At 39.2% G+C, this 26512-nt stretch overlaps 3 protein-coding genes across 3 annotated transcripts; 2 read left to right on the top strand and 1 right to left on the bottom strand.

The window, feature by feature from the left end:
- The first annotated feature begins 390 nt into the window (after positions 1-390).
- Positions 391-4653, top strand: si:dkey-88e18.8 (major intrinsically disordered Notch2-binding receptor 1). The gene is made up of 3 exons (XM_022679538.2): positions 391-3053; positions 3754-3942; positions 4284-4653. Exons 1-3 carry the CDS (start codon positions 1068-1070, stop codon positions 4464-4466), a joined length of 2358 nt encoding a protein of 785 aa, XP_022535259.2. The 5' UTR covers positions 391-1067; the 3' UTR covers positions 4467-4653.
- A 5570-nt stretch (positions 4654-10223) lies between these two features.
- Positions 10224-15759, top strand: cfap161 (cilia and flagella associated protein 161). Its single transcript, XM_007244073.4, has 7 exons — positions 10224-10448; positions 10576-10665; positions 13149-13387; positions 13540-13621; positions 14216-14374; positions 15301-15374; positions 15488-15759. The coding sequence occupies exons 1-7, from the start codon at positions 10377-10379 to the stop codon at positions 15699-15701; spliced, it is 930 nt and encodes a 309-aa protein (XP_007244135.1). The 5' UTR covers positions 10224-10376; the 3' UTR covers positions 15702-15759.
- Positions 15760-15832: 73 nt separating this feature from the next.
- si:dkey-88e18.2 (uncharacterized) lies at positions 15833-24855 on the bottom strand. Its single transcript, XM_007244072.4, has 8 exons — positions 24808-24855; positions 23645-23726; positions 23326-23562; positions 21923-22025; positions 21642-21808; positions 21060-21193; positions 20502-20621; positions 15833-18160 (listed from the first exon to the last, which is right to left on the bottom strand). Exons 1-8 carry the CDS (start codon positions 24814-24816, stop codon positions 18071-18073), a joined length of 942 nt encoding a protein of 313 aa, XP_007244134.1. The 5' UTR covers positions 24817-24855; the 3' UTR covers positions 15833-18070.
- Between the last annotated feature and the right edge of the window lie 1657 nt (positions 24856-26512).

Genomic DNA, 26512 nt, shown 5'->3' with positions numbered 1-26512 from the left:
ATGTTAAAACAAATAATGGAAAAATACACTCAACAATAATATTACTATAGATTTGAACATTTCTAGAATCTAAACAGAAAGAAACTAAACATAAAAAGTCTTATTATATTAAGACTCTGCTTTTATTGTTGTAACTTTAAGTTAAGCTGACCTTAGTTGATTTTATTATATTATTATACTAACAAAAACCCCTATATTCCAAAAAAAAACTAATGTCAGTCAGACTGCACACGAGCGCAATCAATGAGCCAATCCCAGTGCAGAACGCACGAATCCTCCAGCCAATCCTGTCATAGGAGGCGTTATTCTACTAGCCAATCGCAGTGCAGGACGCCAGATACTTCTAGCCAGTCCGTGCAGGGCTGCCGCAAAACGGGTGGGGGAAAAAAAGGCGCGATGTAAAGATGTGTCCCATCTCATATGCTACAACGACAGTGGCTATTTTAAGGCTTTGAATAAGGTCAGCACTCTGCAATGATGAGCTTGATTTCAGCTTAAAGGAATTGCCTGTTTTTACCTTAACAAGTCATCGTCAGGCTGGTTCTGTGGAGCTCTGAGAAACTGCAGAAGAGTGTTTTTTAAAGTAGTAGGACACAGGAATCGGAATAATGGGAATTCTATTAATATGGGAAGATGACCTGGATGTCTTTTTTACAGACTGAGTAGCCTGGATTGCATTGGATTGCACTGGATTGAATTGGATTGCATTGGACTAAAATGAATGTAAATGGAGCGACAGGAGGTAAAGGGAGTCAGTCCACCTTGTTCGGCAAGGGTCAGGTAGGTAGTTAGGTAGGTCACTGCACCTGGCAAAACTTGCATAATTTTGCTCTGTATATATTTTGCACTCTGAATCTAATGCACTCTTTATGTGTTTTGTTAGATTAGCCAAAAAATGACCTCCTCCAATAGGTGAGGTCTCTAGGTTGGATAGGATGAGTCGATAGAAGTTAGGTTCGATGCTGGGGGTCTGAGTAGTTCTCTGCATTTAAAAGAAGAGGTGGATCAAATCTGACCCCTTTTATACCAGTGTACCAGTATATCTGCAGGCCTGCTGTCGTGCCAACATGTCATTCAGTGCTGATGACCCCCTGGTGCTCCTGGAGATCCTAGAGGTGCTGGGTGCATGCCGTGGCCGTGTGTCGTACGCAGACGTCTGCGTATACCTGAGTGGCCGCTATGAGTTGCAGCCACTTCTGGAGCTGCGCAGCCTGCTGTACTCCACGGCCTGCCGTGACCCGTGCTTCCCTGCCACCCTGTTCCGTGAGCGACTTCATCCTCCCTGCAGCAACCGGCTGTCTGCGGCCGCTGATGTGGTCTCCCTCTTCAACCTGCTCACACACACACGTCTGCCCCCCTCACACACACACCCTGAGCAGCAGTCCCAGACCTCCTGTCTGGTCTGCGGTCAGGGATGTCCTCGCTATGATTGGCTGCAAGAAGGGGGAGGGGCTATAGCTCAAGGCTCTAAATATGAGGGCTCCACCGAAACATTGATCAGTATGAGGTCTGAGGTCCTGCATACGCAGACTCCATCACACTTCCATGCTGACAGGACGCAAGCCACTCCACACATACTCAATCAAGCTGCCATGCAGGTTGCACGCTCCGTGGACAGTGAGTGCCCTGGGAATCAGGAGTCATCCAGCAAGGGCCCGGACACAGAGCCTATTTACTCTTGCGCCCAGAAGAGGAGCATGTTCAAGGGGGAGTTCCACAACCTGTTGCCGTTTGTCCCTGTGGACTCCAACAACCAAAAAGTGCAAGCCCAGGATGGGTTTACAGAAGGAGGTGAGGACCTCCCGTCCCTCAGCTATAAGAATCCGTATCCTGATTCTGCCTACACAAATGACACTGCAGCAATGTATATGCAGCACCACCCTTCAGAACACTCGCAAGGCCCTGTCGTAAGTTCATATGTGCATGCTATGCAGACCACTGAAGTGCTGACACACACACAAGGGCCTGCCATGCCAATGCATGACCCACCTGTTGTACAGCTTCACGCCCCTGCGCAAGAGCCGAAGCATAAAAGTATGGATGACCTGCAAAGCTCTACCTACTTTGGACCTACGGTAATGGAGAGGACTCCCCGGAATCCTGTTAAGACTGCCAAAAGCCACAGCTTGGACATCGACTGCAGGCCTGAGGGAGAGGACAAATTTGGACTAGATAAAAATGACTCAAGAAGACCTGGATCAGAAAGGTCTGCGCTTGATAGATCTGGATTAAGTAAACCTGGATTGGCTAAACTAAGCTTTGACAGCAGTAGCTTTGACATTCCTGGTTTTGATCCATTCATTGTCCGGTCAGTACGGGACACCCTGAAGCGCCTGAGCGGGCTGAGCTTGGACGCCTGGTATGACTGTTCACCAGGTTCTGAGGGCATGGCCAATGTAGGCACTCAGACAGACCTTCCTGATCGCCGTGCTCTAAGGAGCCTCATGCTGTCTGACAAACTTTCCATCGATAATCCTGACATTGGTGAGGACGACATCAGTGCCATCTTCCGCTTCCTGGACGACATCAGCATGTGTGGCTCGATGGCAGTGTTGCCCGGAGAAGGGGGCGGAGCTCAAGAGGGGGGCGGGGGAGGGTTACCTGAGCGACGGGAGCGACTGGGAAAGCTGCGGCGGCTCTTCCATTCCCTAGAGGGCCCCGAAGAAGGGGTGCGGTGGGGTGTGGGTCGGCTGCTACAGCGGGTCACAGAGCTGGAGCAGAGGCTGGAGCCCATCTCAGAGCTGCGGGAACAGCTGGCACAGGTTCTTGCCACCCTGAACCGACTGGAGCAAAGAGAACAGCTCGTGCACCTTCACTCACAGCAGCTGTGCCCACACAAGCAAGCTGCACCAGGCTGTGTGCCTGGCTCTCACCAGCAGCATGGAGGACCCAGGCCCAACCCAGACACGGAGGGGGCCGAGGGAGCTGCAGCCAAACGCAGGGGCATGTTCACACGCAGGGCCTCGAGGAGCCATACAGAAAGCAGTGGCTCTGACCAGCAACGAGACTGGAGCGTCAGCTACAGCAAGGAGCAGCACACACATCCTGCACAGGTAACAGGCACGCATACACATGCATTTGCACATGTATATGGCCGATGAGTGGCTAGAAATTTGGGGGAAAAGTTTAACCTTTCATTTTTAATAGGCCCATCTCATTACAAAATTAATTGTCCTCACTTTTTTAAAAAGTTATTTTTTTTAAATGTATTGATTTGTGATGTCACTAAATCCAGGATATTTAAAATTACTCACCAATAATAGCAGTTTTCCCTGCCCATTTATGATAAAGTTATAAAGTGTTTCTGCAGAATTGTTTTTTTAAGATGAAATACTAGGCAGCCAATCAGAACAGATACCTTTATATAGTAATGTATACATTATTTACATTATAAAAAGAGGAAGGAAATGGTAATGTAAAAATGAACAATGACTGTTTTGTTTTATAAACACATTTAAATAATTCAGCTTGTTTAGAATATAATATAAAATTATATTAGAATGTAGTATATTGAGTTGTTGTGCTATTTATGTATCATAAAATGTAGTAGCAGTAGTTTCTTTCAGTCCCAATAAGTATATAATATAACCATATTCTAATTAGAAAAAAGCTACATTTTAAATTTGGGGTATTGTGGTGGTACATTAGTTAATCATAGCATCTTTGACATGTTCTTTATTACCTTACTACAGAAACACTACTACAGACACGCTTGCTTGTTTCTTATGTGTCCTGATTTGCTGACTATTACAGGCAGAGCATCAGGAAGGGCTGTGTAAGAAAGAGGTTCACCATGTGCAGGAGAGGAGGAAGAGTTCTCACCTCATCACTGAGGCTCACAGAGCTCCACTGCAGAGCTCCATGCAGAGCTCGAACCTCCGCCTCACTGACCGCCCCAAAGTCTCCTGGAGCCAGACAGAGCTCACACCCTTCGACCTCCAGGTAAACCCATTGGGTGATGTGGATAACAACCTATCACCTATCCCATGGTAGAGACCAGCTGGGCAAACATGCCACTCTACACCAGCAAACTATCACTGTCTTGCAATAACCTTGAATCTTTCTCCATTTTGTACCATTATTTTGACATTTAGGAATAAATAGGTGATATAAAAAAGAAAGGTTGTGTCACAATGCATATATGCGTACAAATGGCAATGGGTTCTGTTTTAGGAATTTAAATATTATTATCTTTAATCCCTTAGTTTTTAATTGAAGCAATAGCAATGCTTTAGAACCTGTCTAACAGACTTCTATTAACAGACAATAATATGTTCTTTTAGGTCCCTGAATCACTGGACTTCTGGATGGATGACGTTTACACTCCAGCCTCAGACACACTCCTGCGCCGCTCACAGACCCTCACCCGCTGCAGCCGGACCCAAACCTACCGCATCACTGCACTCAGCATCACTGCCACCGTCATCCTCATCCTCATCATTGTCATCCCGTTATGCACTGCATAACACCAACTCTCATACATACAGTAATTCATATGCAAGTGCATTTTAATTTATGTAATTTATACACACTGGCATCCTGCACTGTATAATTGTTTTATGTTAGTTTTTCAGCATGATGCAAAATAATGATGATCCCCCTATTGTACAGTATAGACTTTCTGTTCTGCTATAAATAAATTTTGCCAAAATATGATTGGGTTGCAGAGACTGATGCTTCGTACTGCTGTATAGCCTCTATATTTATTTCCAAGTATGAGGCTATAACGGTTAAAACCACTGACAGATTAACTGACATTAAAAACATTGATTGTCTGGTTCCAGTAGCATACATGTTGGGTTGGGTATTTGACAGGGTCCAAACTGTGATGTCTAGATAACTGAGTCAGATCATCTATTAAACATTAGTCATGAGATGTGTTTTGAGATGTCCCTGGAATGCGATGGTAAGTACTTACCAAAGGTGCTCCATAGAAGGACAAATGAAACTGAATTACCAAGGCTCAGTGATGCTCATGGAGGTCCCACCTCACAATTTACAGAACTGTATTTAAAGATCTATATATAATGTCTTGGTCATTCTAATGGTCTTGTGGTGACTTTGAGCTTTTTTTTAGCTGCAACAGTGGGTGGCACAGTGGCTTGGTGGTAATTTTACCTATCACCTGGGGTCTTGGGTTCAAGTCCCTATCTGGGCATTTCCATGTTCTCCTGAGACTCTGGTTTCCTTCTAAGGTCCAAAAACTTGGAGAATAGGTTAATCAGTTACCATAAATTGCCCAGGTGTGTCTTAATATGTGTATGTCTCTGTGCACCAATATATATTGGCACTCTGATCTGGGTCAGTATGCTTAGTAATTGATACAGCCCTCTAGAAGGATGTTTGTTCTGGTAGAGAGTACACAACTGCGTGATTGTCTGTTGAATTTAAAATTATTGTGAAGAGGGTTGACTGTAAAGTAGCATTGGGTTTCAGGAAAGGCACCATATAGCAATATCTTCATTCATTATGTATACAAGGGGGTCTACAGAATGTTCGGGAGATGGTTTTAATGTTATGGGTGACTGGTTTATACATTTTTTTTAGCAATACCCATTGAAGAAAGTAAACTATGGATGGCTACTGTCAGTATCTTGTCATGCATTGATCCTGTTCCCTTTCTTAGCCCTCATTCTTCTAAAAGTGATGATGACGTCATGTTCACCAGCCCCTGAAGTCTCCCAGTAATTGCATGTTCGCGTTACACTAGAAATGACATTTTAAGTTCCACACAAGTAGGTCAGGGCCTATAAGAAGAAAAGGAGAAAAACTGCCATTAATGGCACTTAGCTAAAGTTTAAGGTCAATTTAAACAGAGATTAGTGAGAAACTTTATTCCAGCAGTGTTTAGGCTTTTCCTAACGCTAATGCACTGGAGTTGAAAAATGTGAAGAAATGCATTACCTCTAGGAAATGTAAAAATGTGTGCTTCTACTGTTCCTCATTTCACAACGTGCACGTGAACACATGCGCTTGAACACATGCGCTTGCACTGGCAAAGCTGATTCGACTCTTTTATGGCCAGCGGATGTTTCCGGTAAATCCTCTTTGCTGTTGCTGGAGATGCCCATTAGTCTAATCCAATTCCCCAGCAATTTGAGTCAGACATGGAGGCTCACACATACTCTAGCATAAAAGAGGGATCCCCTCAGTGAGAAAGCATGCACATGCACACACACATACTTGTGTACAAAAACACCATCCTGTGGAGTAAATTGGATGCACTCCTAAATCTCCAAACACTCTCTGAGTGATGTTAGACCTGTTCCAGAATCGATCCCTCATTCCTAACCATTCTTCAACATTTGAAAAGTGTTGCATCGCTACAAAACCTGCTCAATCAAAGTTTGTTTTGAAATCAAGTGTATTAAAAGGAGTTTATCATGGTCTTTTTGGAGAGATTTCTTCTAGATTTTGGAACTGGATTTGATCACATTCAGTAACGAGAGCATGATTAGTCATAGGCTTGTGTTTATTTTATTCATAGAGTCATGTTCTGTTCTGGACTCCTGTCCTATTGTATTATTTGAATTATTTGAATTAACTTAGGTAATTCACATCTTGCCGTGAGCATGCTGACCAGTGTTCAGCCTTGCTCACAAAATAATATCTCAGATAATAAATGTGGGCATTCCTATGCCACTTCTTTAAGTAACACTTTATGATCAATTTGTCAACCTCATGGTATCCTATGACTTCAGTGCAGTGTTTAGTTTTCTCTGACTAAATTTCCTAAAATGTCCAAAACTTTTACAAAACTAGGGGAGAGCTGCAAGTCTTTAGAAATACTTTAGAAGATTTGTAAGTTTGACCGCCACTTATATCATAGTTTTGTGGAAGTGCTGGACTACTTGGAAAACCACAAAAATAAAAGCACCCAGAAAGCCCCAAGGACTTGATTCAAAATCATCATCAGCTTTGAAGAACCTGGACAACAATGTTTAAGAATGTAAGGAATGTGGCATTGAAACGCCACTCTATGCCACTCGAATGTACAGTAATTTGTGGCATGTGTTCTGTTATCTGCTGCCTCTTTGAAAAGTGCAACATACAGATCATTAGCTGCAGTGTACACACAAGCACCACTAAGGACCAAAATGCAAGCTATGCACAATACCTCCAGCCTTCATGGGTTGTTTTGCAGAAGCTAAAAACTTACAGAAATGTGCCCCCGGGGATCTATAATGGAAGCAATGGTTTAATGGCAACAGCACACACACACACACATCACAGGACCAGTAATGGGCTATGATTGCCAGTGGAAAGAGTGAAAGGTAGTGCTGTGGAGGGAGAGAGTGATGGAAGATGTTTTGCCCTCTTTTTCCAGCTGAAGGTTGCTGAGTCCCAGTTCTGTCGGCTGCAAATGATAAATGAGCGCTGCCTCAAGTTTGTGAAAGCGTATGAGCCGAGCCAAAAACCATCTCTACTGTGAGAATTCCACCAACATTACATTCAGCATCGTCTGAGTCAGCTTTAAATTGGGAGTTTTTCCTAAGTGGAATTGATACAATTTTGATTTAATTAATTTACATAGTAATTACACAGTGCTTTACAAAAGAACGAAATAAGACATAACTGATTAAATTAGGGGGGAGGCAATATATAGATTATATAGATACAGAACACAGAAATACATATACAGAATACAGAAACCTATTTTCTCAGCGTTTACTGTTTTACACCAGTGGACTCTACAAGGCCTCTGAAGGTATTTTGTAGTATCTGACACTAATGTAAGCAGTAAAGCCTTTAAGTCCTACAAGTTTTAAGTTGAGCACTCAATTAGCATCAGTTAGCATGTCCCTTCCTTGGTAGGTACTGACCACTGCATGCTGTGAATACCCCCAGAAAACATACCGGATGTTTATTCAAAATGCTCTGACCCGGTCAGGTGCTCAAATCTTTGTGCTTTGCCTCCAACACTTTAAGAACTAACTGCTCACTTGCTTGCCTAATATGTAGATCCCACCTATTGGCAGGTGCTACTGGAACTAAAAGGAGGGAGACAGAAGGTAACCCAGACACAGGAGCACCCTGGAACAATGGCATCAGTCCACAACCTGAGTGATTGCATGAAGTGGAGGGATGTCAGCACCAACATCTAAGTTTACAACATGCCCATTAACCCCTAGATCTGCAGCCTCTATATACAGAGAAACATTTATTAACCAAAGCTAAACCAGATCTTGACTATAGACTTGAATATTGGGTCCTGAACATTATCTGAAACTAAAATCTTTCAGAATTATGGGGTCTTGTGAGAATCCAGCACCAGAATATAGAGAATGGAATATGTAGCTGAATGAATTCACTAGAAATGGTGACCACAAACATTTGGACATAAAGTGTACTACAGAAAAGGACACCTTTGTGTGTAGGGTTTGTGATGTATTCATTGATAAGACAGTGCTGTTTGAATTGGCCAAAAGCACCTACAGAATGTTATGAAAATGGCTGTAATGTTATGGCTGATCAGTGTACACACAATTAAGCATGAATTTTTATTTCAAATGGTTGGAAACCACTCATTACACAAACAAGAACTGAAAATGCAATGTCAACATGTTCCTAAAGCGTGTCAGACAAAACGGGATGTTCATAGATCAGCCATTATATTAATACCATGTGCATAATATTATATAATGATATGATTCCCCCTTGTCCTTCCAAAACAGCTCTGACCAATCACGACATGGAATCTGCAAGAGTGTCCTGTGTTTCCAAACTCAATAACAGGTGTAATTCTGACCCATTTTCCCAGCCGTCTTTATATTTGTGCTGTATAAATATTTATGATATCAGTAACAGGTTGACTTTAACTCTAACTAGCAGACTGTTATAGTGTAGCACAGCAGAGTGAATATTGCTTTGATCAGCAGTCCTGAGGGGTGAATCCTCCTGTGTGTAACAGGAGCTCCATCACTTTACTAGGCTGCAGCTTTCCCTTCCTGTTAGAGTTTTAATATTTCAGAGCTCAGCTCTCATAAACATCTTTTATCTGCTTATGACCTGTCAGTTCCGTTATTGATGGAAGAGGCACTTACCATCACATACTCTTTCTCTCTCTCTCTCTCTCTCTCTCTCTCTCTCTCTCTCTCTCTCTCTCTCTCTCTCTCTATCTCACACACACACACACACATGCATACACACTGCCACTCAAGGACTAAGAGTGACTAAGAGGACTTTAGACTTGTGTAATTTGTTTCAAAGCATCTTTACCCAACTTTCTGTAGTTGTAAGAGACCTTAAAATGTTGGTTCATTTAATGCATAAATGTATCTGACTCTGTAGTTTCCGCTGTTTTATAATGTGTTACTGGGTACAGGGCTTACTGCACTTTCTTTAACTGGCTCAATCGATGCATTATTAGTGTTCCCTTGCTCTAACACACCCATTGTCTGTCTTTATGTTTTTCAGTCTATCTATCTATCTTGCCTGTCTAATGGTCTGACTGTCTGTTTACATACCAACCAGTCTGCCTGTCAGTCTACGAGTATCTGTCTATCTACCTTACTGTATATCTACCTATCTATCTTTCTTTGTTGTTATTCATTCATTCATCCATCCACACACTGTAAATTACAAAAGAGCACATTACCACTACCCCTGTCCCTTCACAGCTGTCACACAACCTTCCACATTGAAATGTGGTTGATATATGTTTAAAATAATGTCTGTTGTTTTAATGTTAACAATGAAACAACATAATGTTCTCAATCTTCTGATCATCAAAGTTGATTCAATTCAATTTCAATTTCAATTTCAATTCAGTTCAATTCAATTTTATTTATATAGCGTTTTTTACAACAATAGGTGTCACAAAGCAGCTTTACTGAAAAAAAAACAGGACCATGCCTCTAATGAGCCCCATAGTAATGCCAATAATTGTGGTGACAACAGTGGCAAGGAAAATCTCCCTTACATTAGGAGGAAGAGACCTCAAAACTAGAGACCAAGACTCACCCCCTCGAGATGACCCAGAGAATACAAACAAATAACTGTACAGAGAGATAAGAGCTAATGCTAATGTAGAATCAGATTCTGAGTTCTGAACAGTTTCTGAGTTATGAGATGAGTCTCTATTAATCTATCTATCTATCCATCCATCCATCCACCTGTCTGCCTGCCTGTCTGCCTGCCTGCCTGTCTGTCTGTCTGTAAACACACGTGCTATTTGAATTGAATGGGCCCTTGTTTCCATGGAGACGCGTAAACACATTGCTGCGCTGTGAATAGCGCTTTGTACGCTAGTAACGCAGCTACTAACGTAGTTACTGAGCTCTTGTGTTTAAACCGAGGCCTGTGAGAGGACTGTAACTATCAGTCTGAACCTACAGCCAGCAAAAACCTGCTCACAGGCTGCTGTAAACCCAGACATGAGCAGTGCCCGGACCTACAGAGCCAGCGTGCGGGTGGGGAACTGGATGGAGGACGTTACTCTGGAGAAGGTCTGTTCAGACAGTGTTTATAAACATAAATAGAAGCCTGTAATAAAGCGTTATTATACACCTGCTGCTGCACTCCCCTCAGTACAGTGACGTTATAAAGGTACTAATGCTGTGTGTGTTTCTGCAGGACAGCCTTAAGGACTTCCTTTACAGGAGAGACAGAGGAGAGCTCACAGTGCAGAAGACCGACCTGCTGAAACAAACCCTCCTAAAACCAGTAAGAGTCCAAGTCCACATATAGCTTAATGGAATTCTCCTATTTACCCTTTGATAAAATCCCAAAAATGCAGCTATTCATTCATTATTAATCAGATAAGTGATTACTGTAAACAGATATTATGGGTAGCTAAGACTTACTTCCCATATTCATGAAGCTTTTCAGAGGAGGAGTGCTGATCTAAGATCAGTTTATTATTTTAGTGAAGACATGGGAAAATAAGACAAACTCTGATCCTAGATCAGCACTTCTATTCCAGTAGGCTTTGAGGATATGGGCCTAGAACAGCTGAAGGAATGGAAGAGATTTTCCCTTAACCGAAAAGCTATGGATCACTCAAAACAGTATTTGGTTTGCTGATATAATATGCCATAAGTTAACCATATATCGTAGCTGTCCAATGAAATACAAGTATCTCCAAAACAGCAATTTTACAGGAGAGAGAAAAAAAACTTCTAAACTTTTAATGGAAGTCCATGTAAAAATAGTTTATTTCAGGTTATTTTGAAGTATGACTATTGGTCCTCCTTTCATTGAGAAATTTTGGCACAGTGTGAGGGACCATTATTGTATTCAAATTATGCAGTAAACTAAGAAATCGTCAAAAATGGAAATACTTGTTTTTCACTGGAAATTTGTCAAAATTCATAATCCACACTACTTCAGAGACACTGGGTGTGTGATATAGGGTGTGTCAGTGTGTCTTTGCTATCATAACAACAGGAAAAGTAAGCCTTGCATGGCTCGAAACAGACAAAAGGCATGTACTGATTCTCTTAATTAATGAAGAGTTTGTTTTGGGCATAACATGCAATTAATCAATTCGTTGGCCATTTGACATTCCCTTTAAGAGACAGGTGCGCTAGAAGTATTGCCAGCATGAATATAAACTATCATGCCTAAACCAATACTTCTCTTCTGAGATGAGTTTGGTAGTTGGGGATGAAGTAGGATGGTGTTCTTCCAACATTCTCATCTCATTAACACTCTTGTTGCCAAATGCAATTAAATCCTCACGCCATTGCTCCTATATCCAGTAGGAAGTCTGCACTGGTCCCTTGAAATAGTAACTCCAACAAAAGCAGCATATACTGCTTCCACCACATAGAGAACTGTTTATTCGGTAAGTAATTTTAGATCACACCCCTTTTCAGGTGCCAATTTTACCAGATAACCAATGATGTAAAATGGTTTGGCAAAATACAATGTATAATACAGATTTATGATTTATGAATGTGTTCCTTTAATAGGGACACATATCAATATAGCATTTGTATTTAAAATATGCATATTTTATTACAGTAAAGATTGTCTGATTTCTGTAATTTACCTAAAATGTAATGTTTTAGACCATCCGTTGTTCACAAGTCATGAATCTAAACTTACTTGCTATCTATAGTGCTAAATAGTGCCACCAGTCTAATAAAGAATTGCCACCAGACTGTGAAGAGTTCTGTGAACAGGCTTGGACTGAACTACAGAGCAGCCCCTATTGCAGCCACAGGCTGTTGTCCAGCACAGCCCCTTATGAGCAGCCAAAAACAGACAGCTCTTCCAGTGCTCACCCAGATTCTCCACCCCCCAGTGGCCAGGCCTGGGGAGTGCTGTGCAGATGGAGAAGGAACAAAAGACATGATATTTCTGTCATGGAGTTTAATCAGTGAAAGACTAATGAATATGTAGTGTAATGTTGGGATGTTCTTACTAAGATGGTTCACAGGAAGCTGAGTAGTAACAGGAGGGAGCTTTTAGAACAGAGGGCCATAGTGACAAGTAACATTTCCCAAAACTCTTCCTTTACACAAACGCAGATTAAAATATCAGTGTAGTATTTTCCTGTATTTAATATTTCAATATCAGTTTTGGTAGATAAAAAACAGTGTAAGCATTGTTGTAAATAAACTAGCAGTTTAGAGGTCTTTAATAATAACTTTAATACAGAAATCTGGAATAAAACACCTTCAAACCCAGCTGAACTGCTTACATTTTTTGCACCAGCAGTGGCCAATAAAAGCCAGGGTTATTCCACCAAATATTGATTTCTGAACTCTTAAAACTTTATGAATTTAAACTTGTTTTTTTTTTTATTATTTGAGGTCTGAAAGCTTTGTTTCCTTTTTGTTATTTCAGGCATTTCTCATTTTCTGCAAATAAATACTCTAAATGACAAAATGTTTATTTGGAATTTGGGAGAAATGTTGTCCGTAGTTCATAGAATAAAACAACAATGTTAATTTTACTCAAACAACTGAAGCAGTCTCTTAATTTGTTTTCAGAGCAACTCATAAATATTGTTATAATCACGTATAATAGATTCTGACGTTGTGAAAGCAATGTCTACTTGAATGGCCACATTTAAAATAAGTTATCATGATTTATTAATGCATTTAAACTCCCTGAAGGATAAGCCTAGTAATGACAGTTGTTAAAATGATATAAAATAATAAAACAGAATCTAAAAATAATTCAAACTTTGTTCTCAGGTGAGTCTGTCTGTGTCTCGAGATGGATTTCTGCGATTTGGAGACACCGTCATGCTGGTAAACTCTGGAGGAACAGACCATGACCCATGTGATCCCTGCAGTCTCAGTATCGTCGCTGATCTCAGCAATATGAAGTCACATCCACAAACAAGCTCTAACACCGGCCTATATGGTCCGTTTCAAGTGGGTGGAGCCAGCGGTTTAACCCCATGTGTGAGAAATGCCCTCATCATTACCAGGTACTCTATTTCCATATATTCAAATGTTGTGTGTCTGTGTAATCCAGTATGCATGTAAATAAGTGCGTCAGTGACACTGTGTGTACATAAACACTAATACACAGATTCTTACTGACAAACATTTTCATGTTTCGGTGGTTTGTGGCCTATAGTGTGGATGGAACAGCAGAAGGGGAGGTGCTTAGGTACGAGCAGAGCTTTGCCCTGAGAACGACTGCAGCTTTCTCTGGAGAGGTAAACACGCTAATTGTTTGTGAGGTTCATGTGAGGTTCTGTTGCTTTAAATGGGGAATTCCAATCTTTCCGCTTCGGGGTCCCTTTCCTGTTGACTTACAAAAAACCTTTGAGAGTTTGGTGGAACTGCCTAAACACAGCATTTGCATCTTTTAATATTTGAACTCAGTTGAAGTTCATGTTCATTTCTGCCTTGTAAAGTCACATGTACAGTAGATTAATAGCTAAAACAACATGACTAAATAAAAGGTAAATAAAAAATGACCTAAACAGCTGGATATTATAACATTAATTAATCCCATAAGCTATGGGTGCTTTAATCAGTTGTTAATGCTAATTTTGGGGCCTACGAAACTGATGTTAATTATGGCAGTAGTGTAGCTCTAAGGGTGCAAAACAAAAGAGTGTGCTTACACACAAACACTAAAAGGCTCATAGTGACTCAAGTTAGAATTTGAGTTGTACAAGCTGAGAGAAATAGCTTTGAGAACAGAATGTTGCTTGTTTTTCCCAGGGCCATGTGTTCTCAGCTCTTTAATCAAGTGTGTGTTAACTTCTGTATTAATTTGATGTGTCTATATTCATTTTATTTAGCTTTACATGGCCAGTGACCATAGAACATTCCAGAAGTGCGCCAAGAGTTCCCGACTACAGGAAGTGAGCTTAGTGGAGCAGGCCGACTTCCTTTGCTGGTGGAGAGTGGTTTACTTTGATCCACAGGAACGCCTGGAGCATGAAGGCTACCCTGTACAGGTAATAAACCTCCTTTATAAACAGGACTGTAGTTGTAGTGCTGTGAGGGTGGACCATAGCAGATTGAACAGACATTAAGTCCAGCCTTGAGCCAAGACAGCATTTTGAATGGGCATTTTTTTCCATTGAAAGGAAAATACAGTCTACAACTAGGCTTAATCCCTGTCTTGGAAACTGCACTAAAATGTTTAAAGAATTAATGCTGTTTGTACAAATGTTTTGCAAGCCACAGCTTACTTATGCCATGGTCTAAGATATATTGATTAGCAAATCAGGCCTTAAATACATCACCAATTTTAACTGAATCAAATTTCCAAATTTCCTATATAAATCCCCCTTTTCTTTAAGCCTTGTACTAACACCCATGAAACAAGTGCTTCTCTACGCAACTGCCTAAAGATGTGAAATCAAAAGTAATAGATGACCACAAACAGTGAAACTAAGGAGGTAAAATGAAATCTGGAGCACCAAGAAAAAACTTGGGAATAACTGCTGGGAAGTTCCAAACCACATATGACTACCAAGAACCTGCATGAAGGTTTAGAGGGTGGTACACTGTTCCACAGTGTAGATTTCCTTATTTAAGCATAATAATATTTACAGAAGCTCATATGAAGAAAACTTTATGTGTGATGAGTTTTGGAAATGCATTGAGTTTTGGATTTGCCTTGTTTTTTATTTTTCTGAATTTGTTCATTTCCTTTAAAATATATATTTTAGCCAATACCAGGACATATACACCTGCTTATGATGAAGCTTATAGTAAGTAATGGATAGATAGGATGTATGGATATATATAATAATTCAATGTCCTCCTGAAATGCCTTAATAAGCTGTGGAAAGTGTTTTAGAATAAACAACCTCATATTCAACATATGTATACATTCACTCTGCTCTGTTTCCTCTGGGCTGGGGCCTGTGTGTAGGGAAACACCAAGGTTCTGATCACTCACTGTAAAACCAACCAGTGTCTGGCTGCCTTGGCCAATCATGAAGTCTGGTAAGGGTCTTTAGACATTTTACACATCTTACTGTATATCAGATTGTACTGTAAGGCATTGTCTTTAAGCTAATTCTGATTTTTGTTGTCGGTTTTTCTCTGAAAATGTATAGGACTCCATTTGGTAAAGAGTATGAGCTCGTAGCTCACACCTTCCTGGACTCCCATAAGGCAGAACAGAACAGTAACCATTGGCTATTTGTCACTGCTGATCCAGGTCAAGAAGAGCAGAGTCTTGTGCAACGACATCAAGCATCTAACGTCACTAACGAGAATGGATCAGATATAGAGGCAATAACAGACACACCACAAGAGGAACAAAGCTAAAGCAAATGCTACAGACATTTCTGCTTCTACAGTCATTAATAAAACGTGTCAACATTCATTTTTTCTTTATTTTTCATCTTGCACAGGTTGTGTACACACAGTCAATTAGCTGGTTTTACCAAACACATGTAATATTGCATATATATAAAATGGCATACTCACACACGCTCTTTGCACTTATTATCAATATTGCTAGGCATACATTAATTACTGGTTTAAGTCTAAAAAGGCATGTTTGTGGCACAAGTGGTCTAAAAGGATAAAAACTCTAGAGAATAAAAAAGTGGGCGGGCTTGGGGACATGCATATGAAACAGTATATTATACTACATACATTGTGGTCAGGGAGTGCTTAAACAGTTTCTAGAGCCCCTTGCTGGTCACTGTGTGTCAGTACACAAAATGTGTCAATGAGAAACAGGGACAGGTCTATACAGCACCTCTGGGTCTTTAGAAGGATTCTTTAAGTCATTTTATATTGAAAAAATCCTAAATCGTATTTGTAGTCCACTCACCAAGCAAGTTATTAGCCTGATCAGCCAATTGTGATCAACCAGCTTTGTGATGCTTAAAAATCATGCAGGGTCAAGTTTTGTTTACGGAGACCATCAAAAAGGGGAGGAAAAAGTGATCTCCATAATATCAGCACAATATTGATCTGTAAATAGGATACAATGTGATTGAAGCACATATGAGACATAATCTAATCACTCAAACTACTTTTGGAGGTGACCAAAGATGCGAATGACCACATTATTGTTGTAGTTCCATCATTAACTGTATCACTGACCCTACCAGAAGATACAAAATAACCATAAAGCCTTGCACACGAGTTAGCTGAGCATGCTACAATAAAAAGCTAATGGATAAATCAAAGCTAAGAAAACTGGAAGACACCTACTGTGACTTCAGTATGACTGTTCGTGTCAGACAGGCTGATTTGAATAGATCTAGAACTGATGATCTCCTGGGGATTTATGTAGAAAAACAAACAAAACATCCAGGAAGCCGCAGTTTTGCAGGTAAAATACCTTGGTGATGAAACATAGGTCAACAAAGAATGGCTGTTCAGACTGGTTGGAGCTGATACAAAGGTTACAGTAACTCAGATATAGATAACAAATCTCTACAATTGTAGCAAGCAAAAAAGCATTTCAGAATGAACTACACCACATCCAAATTTAAGGCAGATTGGCTACAACAGTAGAAGATTGTGTCAGGAACCACTTCCTGTCAGTCAAGACCAACAGCTTAAATCCATCCATTAACCCAACTCACACTGGTGGAGGTGGTGTCATAACAATGTGAGGAATGTGTTTTTCTTAGTAAACTATGAGACTTTCAATATCAGTCACTGCTTGAATGCCACAGCCTATTTGCGTATTGATGCTGACATTTATAAACATAGCTGACCCATCTTTTAATGGCTACTTCCAGTATAAAGCAGAAGTCTCTAAATCTGGTTTCAGTTACATGACAATAGCTGCAGTGTACTTAGTGGAGCATGCTTTCTAGTCACTAGATCTAAATCCAGTAGAAGACCTTTGGGATGTGGAACAACTAAGAGTTTCACCGTTTATAAGTTCTCTTGAAAATCCTGGAGGCATTGTTTGGCTTAATCATGTGAACATGAGCCAGAATTTCAAAAGAACCTGTGGAATCCATGCTAAGAAGAATTGATGCTCTTTTAAAGGCAAAGTATGCCATACTCAGTATTAAAATAACGTTAAAATGTGGTAAAAATCCATCCACATATGTACTGCTTCTTAAACACACACACAAAAATACAAATTAACAAAAAAAAGGACAGTGTTTTACAGGTTACATTGTTTTGTACCAATCAGTAAAATATAAAGGTGCACTAAATATTTGTCAAACAAAAATATTTGTCAGAAATTGCAATATTCAGATAAATAAGTAAAAAGACAAAAAACTAAACTGCTAAATAGCTAGCTAAAAAGTAAAACAGATTAGAATAGGTACTGAGGTACTGAGGTAGCTAGCTAGCTAAAAGTGTGGAAAGCATTCATGATTAAAACAGCACTGCTATTTTTTTTATAAAAAAAATTGTGTTCAATAAATATTGTCAAATTCTAATTTTGCAATAGCTTATTTTTGAAAAACAAGACAAAAATACATTTAGGCTATAGAATTGACTAAAAAATGTAGCAAATTTAATAAAAACCTGTGAAAACCCCCATGCATTATTCAGCATTGGCCAGACGTTAATTTTGTTCTGTTTCAGTTTCATTTTGGTGCATCTCTAGTAATATTTTCACAGTAAGATCGTAGACTACTTCTAAGAATGGAACAGAACAGGAGTTTTTGTTTTCGCTGTTGCAGTTTCAGCAGTCTCTTTTCTTCCCGTTCTTAGCTGTCTCTTTTCTTCCCATTCTTAGCTGTCTCTTTTCTTCCCATTCTTTTTCCTTCTTTCCTGTTGTTTCTTCTGTTCTTGTGTACCTAAGGATGAAAAGAGATATCATGTCTATCTGCAAACACACAAGTTCTTCCTTTACTCTGATGATGCTTTGCTTCGTTATCTGTTAACGTAATGACATATTTTCTCTGTAATTAATCAGTTTTTTAGTTTATTTTTTAAGCTCATTTAAATCATTACACATTTTTGAAATTTGGACAAACACCATTATTATTTTTAGTGTAAATGTTACAGCTTAAAAGTTCACTGATTTCTAACGTGTAGGTAGGTAACATAATATAAGAAGATGATAAACAACACCTTACAACAGAGGTTATACATCCCCTATACTTTTCTCTCCCACTCACTCACCTTTCACTATATGACAATGACGAGATCTAAAACCTAAAAGCTTAGTTGCTGTGGCTGTTTATGATCCAATCTAGACAACAATATTAAACACAAACATGCGACTCCTAACTTTCCTTTTACCCATACACACTAATTGTTAATTACACTTTAAGCTCTTTACAGAGGTCATTGTGTAGACACCTCCCTTAATTACTGTTTCCTTGAATTAGGCCCACAAAACTTCTGGAAGCTTCAGCTGTGAATTCTGTCATCCCAAACTTACTCCCTTCCAATCTCACTTCATACAATATACTGTCAAAAGTATTTGCTTACCCATCCAAACCATTGTACTCGGGTGTATAAAACCAAGCACCTAGTCATGCAGACCGCTTCTAAAAACATTAGTGAAAGAATGGGTTGCTTTCAGGAGATTAGTGAATTACAATGCCGGGATGCTCCCTGTGCAACAATTCCTGTCGTGAAATTTCCTCACTACTAAATATTTCACAGTCAAATGTCAGTGATGTTATATGTAAGTACAAGCATCTGTGGACTAAAGGAACTCACTTTGTTAAAGTAAAATGTCATAACAGGGTCAGTGGATACTATTATGGTGCATAGTGCACAGAGATCAAGCACTACAGACCTTCAAACTTCATGTGGCCTTCAGATAAGTTCAAGAACAGGATAAGAAATAATCTGTCTGATTATAGCCATATTTTTATGGCCGAGCGGCTGCATTCAAACCTTAGTGGATACTCTGGCAGTATAGTGTAGGATTCTACAAGACTTTACCCCACCTACATACCACTATCCAACCAGCATATGCACCAAGCAGCCTATGTGTCCTATTATACTACGCCATCAAACATACTGTGCCTTTCCTATCCTCACTTCTTCTTATCCACAACCACTGATTAGCTCTTTCTGAGATTTCTGACATTTCCTTCATGCCTGCCCTCAACACGAGCCCTCTGACTCTGAACTCAATCAGCAAAGACATGACAGTTTTGCTACAAAACCCCTAATACCTACCTCTACTGTCTAATCTATATTGGTCATAACATAATCCTGCCACCTAAACACTATTACCTCCACCACCAATTCTACATATCTCAACCTTTTCATTCCGTAAGCTCCATCAACCACATCCCTAAATGGCACAGTTAGCTCTATAAAATGATCTACCCTTTTGCTGTTTATGTACAATACAATGTCTGGCCTACATCTGCCAATAACTATTAACCTTAAGCATCAGACCATTTACCAAAATTCGAATACTGGGCTTGTTCAACATTACACTGCCCCTCACAAACAAACCTAATTGACCTCTTGTGCCCTTATCTATAGAATCTGCAGGAGACTAAAATACCTGATTAATACAGTCAAAATTCTACTGTAAGAATCTATTATTTATAGTATCAACATATATATGACTAAAAATCTAATATACAGATTGAAAGAAAAGAAAATATGTATAGTAATAAAAAGACAGAGTGTGAGCAAAAGAAAAGGACCATTTTAATTGGACAATAGAATAAACATAAATAAATGTGCTAATGCACACACACACATACACATACATACATATACAGTCACATACAGTCAAATACCATTACAGAGAGAACATGAAATAAACAGGCAAATGTTCCAGACAGACAGGAATAAAAATCTATTTATGTGTTTCTGTGTGAGAGAAAGAGACAGAGAGACAGAGAGAGGGACCTATTCAAAATCTGATATATGGCCATGTATTCATATATATATATATATCTTAAAGGAATTGGGATATGTAGTTCATGATAATGGAAGTAATGGGAATACTTCAAAATGACTTAGAATAATTAAAACAAATATTTGTATAATGACTTCCACCGAAAGGTTCTATTTCTTATTATAAGGGTCACCTATATTATTAATATTGTAAAATGCACATATATTTGAAATCTAACTGGGCATATATCAGATTTCTGTCTAAGGAAAGAGATTGGGTGTGACAGGGTGCAGGTGTGGGTTTGGATTTCAGTGAGATACATTATGCCATGGTGTCCAATCACTCCACTGAGAGAGAAGCAGCGAGTCTCTGCAGCGAACCCTCAGCTCACTGGTGCCCTTTGGTACCTTATTGTCATGGTCCAGATCACAAGGTTTCTCCTGTAAAATTAGAAAGATTCAAGATGTATAAGGCGATGGATGTGATGTGAGTGTGGATGAGTGTGTGAGTGCAACTGTGAGTGTGTGTTTTACATCACTTAATCTTATGAAAGTTTATTATTATTATTATTATTATTATTATTATTATTATTATTACCATGATAAATCACAGAGTAATTTTCTGATTAATACAATCAATTTAAGTGATTAATACCAATAAAATACTTATAATTCAATTGTGTCTATCTTACATTAATTCATTTATTTACATTTTAATATCCACTATTAAACATTAAGTCATAAAAACTGTGATTAATCGCAATAGATTTATCAGATTTTTTTTTTAATTGATTGACACCACTATTGCTATGTACTGTACATTTGTCTATGTATATGTGTGTGTGTGTGTGTTTGTAAAGTACTTAAAGGCAACATTACCTTTCCATCATCTAGATTTTTGCACTGAATTTCATGGTCGAGAGGATAGTAGCTGGTGGGTTTGGCCCAGGTGGGGGGTGGTGCTAAATTTACTTTCCTTTTGTTCACACTGACTTCAGGACAGGCGGGCTTAACTGCACAGGAGAAAAACACAGAGATCAGATTTAGCCAATCACAGCCAGGAGCTACTTTATCAAATCAGAAAACATCTTTTTTTTGTCCAAATGTTTGTGAACACCCCTTCTAATAAAGGCATTCATTATTTGCTTTAATTTGCACTCTTGCTGACACGGATGTGCAAATGCAGACACACACGAATTGTCCAGTCCCTGCAGCAAAGTACTGCCAATAAAATAGGACTCTCTGTAGCAGATAAACATGAACCTATTGCCACCATACACACTGGCAGGTGTGGGCTATGCAGGGTTTAATAGACCCCAATGAACAATATAGGCACATTGTTCTCTGGACTAATGGTAATCCATCCAATACTTTTGGAGCAGTTGTGTAGTATAGTTTTATTAGAAAACATAGTGGATCGCCTTAAGAACACGCTCTGTCCCCACGCTCTCACACACTTACTGATGTCTCTGAGATAGAAGTTGTGGCTGATTTTAAAGTAGCGGTCTGAAGACGACACGGCCTCGCCTATGACCTCCAGCTGTTTCGCTTCCTCTGCATACGGGTTGGTGGAGTGGGTGAGATGAAATGCGCCATCTTCAGAAGGCATCACCCAGTTGCTATTATCCCTGCAAGAACATAGGGTGTAGAAGACTGGTTATGTTTCTTACAAAGAAAAGAAATGAGCATTTGTGTGTGTGTGTGTGTGTAAGAGAGAGAGAGAGAGAAAGAGAGATACATACCGCTTATTGCGAAGTCTGAAATAATTGAAGGCAGGTTGGTTCATATTGCAGGAGATGTTGAAGGTGCAGTTGAATGTTTCAGCTGTGCAGTTTATAGTTAAGTCTACAAAGAGAGAAATTAGTATTTTAGTTTTTCATTCATACATGATTGTATTCATTGTGTATTTTAACTGAAAGCACTGAGAACTGAATTCTTCAATTATGATTAAAATTGTACAGGCAAGAAAAGTTTTATAGGCTTTTAACTGAACTCACAATGACGGAATAACTTATTACAGAGGATTTTAAAGTTCTCTTGACTTTCATTTTTAAATCTGCATCCAAGTTTGATAAACAATACATAAAAACGCCATTAGGCCTCAGATTAAACATTAGTAAATGATCTTCAGCTTAAATCGATTAATTATTGTGTAAGACATTTAGTCCATGGCTCCTCCCTCTCAATTTGTTTAATGTTTATAAGACAGTTAGACAGTTGTGTCACTTTTTTAGAGCCACTCTGGATTTGCCTATGAGAATTAACAGTAAACAAGGTGAAGGAGAAGAGCTACAGCTGATTTTTTAATATTGTTTGAAGTTGATTAAGCTGAGATGCAGAAATAAAAACATTGTTGGTGGAACTTTTGACAAAACCAAGATGAGTTAACACATCTGACTGATTTGTTAAAGCCTAATATTCAAATAAAGTTTTTGTAAGAAACTTCAGTAAGAATAGTGCAATCCTGTTGTTAATATATTCTACAAAGAAATGTCTATGTATAGATTATTAGGCAATTAAAGCAATTAAATGGCTGTATGAATTTTCATTGTTCTAATTATCATTATCATGGATTTTAAAACTAAAGAACCCTTTAAGAACCCCCTCTCCAACTTTTCAGTGTAACCTCCCCTAACTTTATTTATTTACAATTACCTAGGTCTTCCCCTATCACATGATGCACCAGACCTGGGAGGGTGACGGCTAGCAGGTGCTTCCTCCAGGCACATGAAGCGAGAACCCCTTTAAATGCCTTTAAGGGTGTATTATTCTACATATACCCATTGCTTTTACTAGGGGACCCTTGAAAAACACTATGTACAAAGAATGTATGAGAAATAGTAAGTGCAACCACAGTCTCAGTTAAGTTCATTACGTACTGTGTTTTTACAGTTATATGCATATGATTTATTATTATACCCTAATGGAGGCCATTCTATAGACAAGATAATTTGGGGGTTCCATTTAGGACTATTCAGCTAATGCAGAACACAGTGTTTCCATTTAAGAGCTTTGAGTGATTTGTGTTTCTCAGAAGTTTTTTATAAGCAGATATGACTCCTCAAATGTGGTGTGGTAGTTATTTTATATAGTAACGTGTCATCATGGGTGGGTGGGTTAAAAGTGACAAGCCAGTGTTGCTTACCAGTAATGTGGGAAGTCATATCAAGCAGGACGTAAGTATAATCTACTATTTCATTATTTCTCCAGCAGGTGTAGTTCCCAGCCTGTTCCTCTTCGATTCGTTTAAGAATCAGCTTGTTGCCTTCAAGCCTTATATCCTCTGATGCCTCCAATTCATCCGAGTCATACTGCCATGTAACATCCTGGTCAGTAGTGTCACAGTGCAGGGTAACATCACTGTTCATCTGAACTGCCACAACTGCACACATAAACAGACAAAAAGAGCTTGAGAAACAGTGTGTGTGTGTGTGTGTGTGTGTGTGTGTGGTACAAATTCTTACATTTCTTAGGGAATGTGTCTACAGCTGACACCCTCATGATGCCCAAAAAAACAATACAGATCGCACTCAGTGCTGAGCTCATCTACAGAGAAAGAGACAGAGAGAGAGAGTGTCACACAGAGAGAAAGAGAGAGGAAGAGTTGTAAGAGTTTTAGTAATGAATAAAGAATTATATTTCCACATACACAAATCAGAAATCAGCCATAACATTAATACCACTCACAGGTAAAGTAAGACACACATTAGACAGCAAATGAACAGACAGTTCTTAAAAATCTGAGACACTTTAACAAGAACCAAATTTGTGATGGCTAGACGACTGGGTCAGAACATCTCTAAAACATCAAGCAGGTCTTTTGAGCTGTTCCTGGCATGCAATGGATAAAAGGAGGAGGAACCAGTCAATTTGGAAAACTCGAAACAGGGTAATGGACATCCATGGCTCTCACGGATGGTCATGACAACCAACTTTTAGATTAAAGAATAAAAGAATCTTAAAGAGTCTTGGGGGCAGATACCACAGGACACGTTCAGTAGAACTTGTGGAGACCATGCCTCAACATGTAAGCACGTTTTCTTCAACACACAAGGACACAATACTAACCAGGTGGCGTGTGACGACTGATTGGTCTAGGCTAATATTCAGTGTATAAATAATTTTTATATTAACAAATATTAAATTGCACTAGGAAATGACAGCGCATTAATGTATTTATCTATATATTTATTTATCCTCTATATTAGGCTTGAACAGTTTCTAGTTAATGCAATTGAAATTAGGTATTAGTTACTTAGTATATGATGAATAATATTAAATAATATAAAAAATATAATATATTTAATTATACTTAATAGAATTTATTACAACTATATATATATATATATATATATATATATATATATATATATATATATATATATATATATATAATTAAATATATTATATATTTTTTAATTATTATATGATTCTATTATATATTTGATTATAAGGTACAGCCTATAATGTGTGTGTATATATACACTGTCTTGTCTTTACGAGCCCTTTAAAAGCCTGTTTAGAACCCTTTTGTGTGCCTGTGTCTTTTTTAATTAGTTTAAGCGCTATGACTATATTGCATAGCACCAGTTTGCCTTAATGCGTAAAGAAAGGATTGCACACTTACCCTGCTCATCGTTGCGCGCGTGCGTGCCTGTATACGTGTGTGTGTGTTGGTCTGCTGTACTACGAGCCGCGTAGAGCTTTTATACCCTCAAACTTCCTTCCCCTTCCTCCCAGCAAGGGCGCTGATTACACGCCTGTAGTGAAAAAAAGCTCTAATAATAATCACTTTTCTCTATAAATGAAAATAAATGGGAAGTGCCCCCAGTGCGCCCGGTGCCCCCTCACTGCACCCTAAGCTAAAAATAATTCATTGCACAGTTTGATGTCATTAATCAAGATAAATCATATTTTCCTTTTTTAATAGTCCATTCTTTTTTGTGATCAATAGTTTTTTATTGTTTCACAGAATTTGAAAACAAATACAGAAGAAAAAGGAGCATAAATGACAAGTTTCCATGGATACAATCATCTTTAAGGAATAAGAAAGATAGGAGGAAGTGTCGTTATTTTATTCACACTTCGCAGAAAATCCAGAGTACCCAACACAAAAGTCTGCCATGTTTCAGCAGTCATGGGCTCAACATGTTGAAGTCGAGCAGCAATACATTCAAGCGTTGCTGTATTGAGTAATTTAACCACCCAGAACAATTCTGTGTGAAGTCCAGGCTTAATGCTGTTTTGTAGGAATGTCTTTTTGGCAGCAGTTAATTTATTTTTCTTGCTATATTTGACAACAAGTTTATTTGTATAAACTCATTTGTTTATACAAATGTTTTTTCCACTGATGAAATGTTATTCACCCTTTTGGTGTTAGAATGGAGGGTGAATAAGGGTCTCTAATTTAAAGGTCTACCATTTTGTAAAAAAAAAAATATAAACCTGCTCATTAAGCAGTTATAGCTGTCTCACTCCTTGTTGAAATAAATTGTAAAACCTAAATGAATACATAAGGTTTAAAAGCTAAAGGGTTTGGGACTGCTATGAGGTGCAGTTTGGTGTTTTTGCCCAGACGCTACTAACCAAGCATCTTTGCCCTGAAACACAGGACAAGGCATTGAGGGTGTTGTTAAATCTGACAGTGGATACTGGGCTTCTGTATCTCTGCTACACATGCCTGGAACACTCCCTGGTACCACTGCCAACAGGTTTACTAATGGATGGCAAGCTAGTACCATTAAACTCAGGTGAGTTGTTTTAGGTGTGTGTTAAAGTGTTGTAATTATGGTGGGTGATTTTAGCTGTAAGCAGACATTATGGCCCCAGTAATAGAAGTATACTGTGGGTACTGATTTCCAAGGCAGATGGGACCAAATATTTTTCAAAAATAATTTTTAAGATTGCAATGGTTCCGGCCATGAAGTTGTGCAGGAAAGTAAACATGTGCTTAGACAGTGGTTAGGATATTAAAATGTGGTCAGGGTCGATGCTAAAGCGAAGCATAAAATGAACCACATAGCTAAAAGGAGTGTTGCTAATATCATGTGAGGCTGTATGTAGCCACACATGTAGCCACAAGGTAAGCAATGGGGCCTACAGGGGGTTAGCATCTGAGGGTAATAGGTGCCCTGGCTCTAGCAGCACAGCTAACTCGGTCAAGGCGAAGGCTATCCAGGTAACCAGGTAGGAAACCAGGTGGGAACTATGGCTTCAGGTCAGGGTACAGCTCTTGATGCTAATAAGAAGCAGCTGTGGGAGCTTCCTGCAAGCTTCTTAGCCGCCCACACTCCCCCGAAACCATTGCTGCTACAATACATACATGCAGTATA

The sequence above is a fragment of the Astyanax mexicanus genome, chromosome 9, assembly GCF_023375975.1.
Source record: "Astyanax mexicanus isolate ESR-SI-001 chromosome 9, AstMex3_surface, whole genome shotgun sequence".
NCBI lineage: Eukaryota > Metazoa > Chordata > Actinopteri > Characiformes > Acestrorhamphidae > Astyanax > Astyanax mexicanus.
This window is presented reverse-complemented; position numbering and strand designations above follow the sequence as displayed.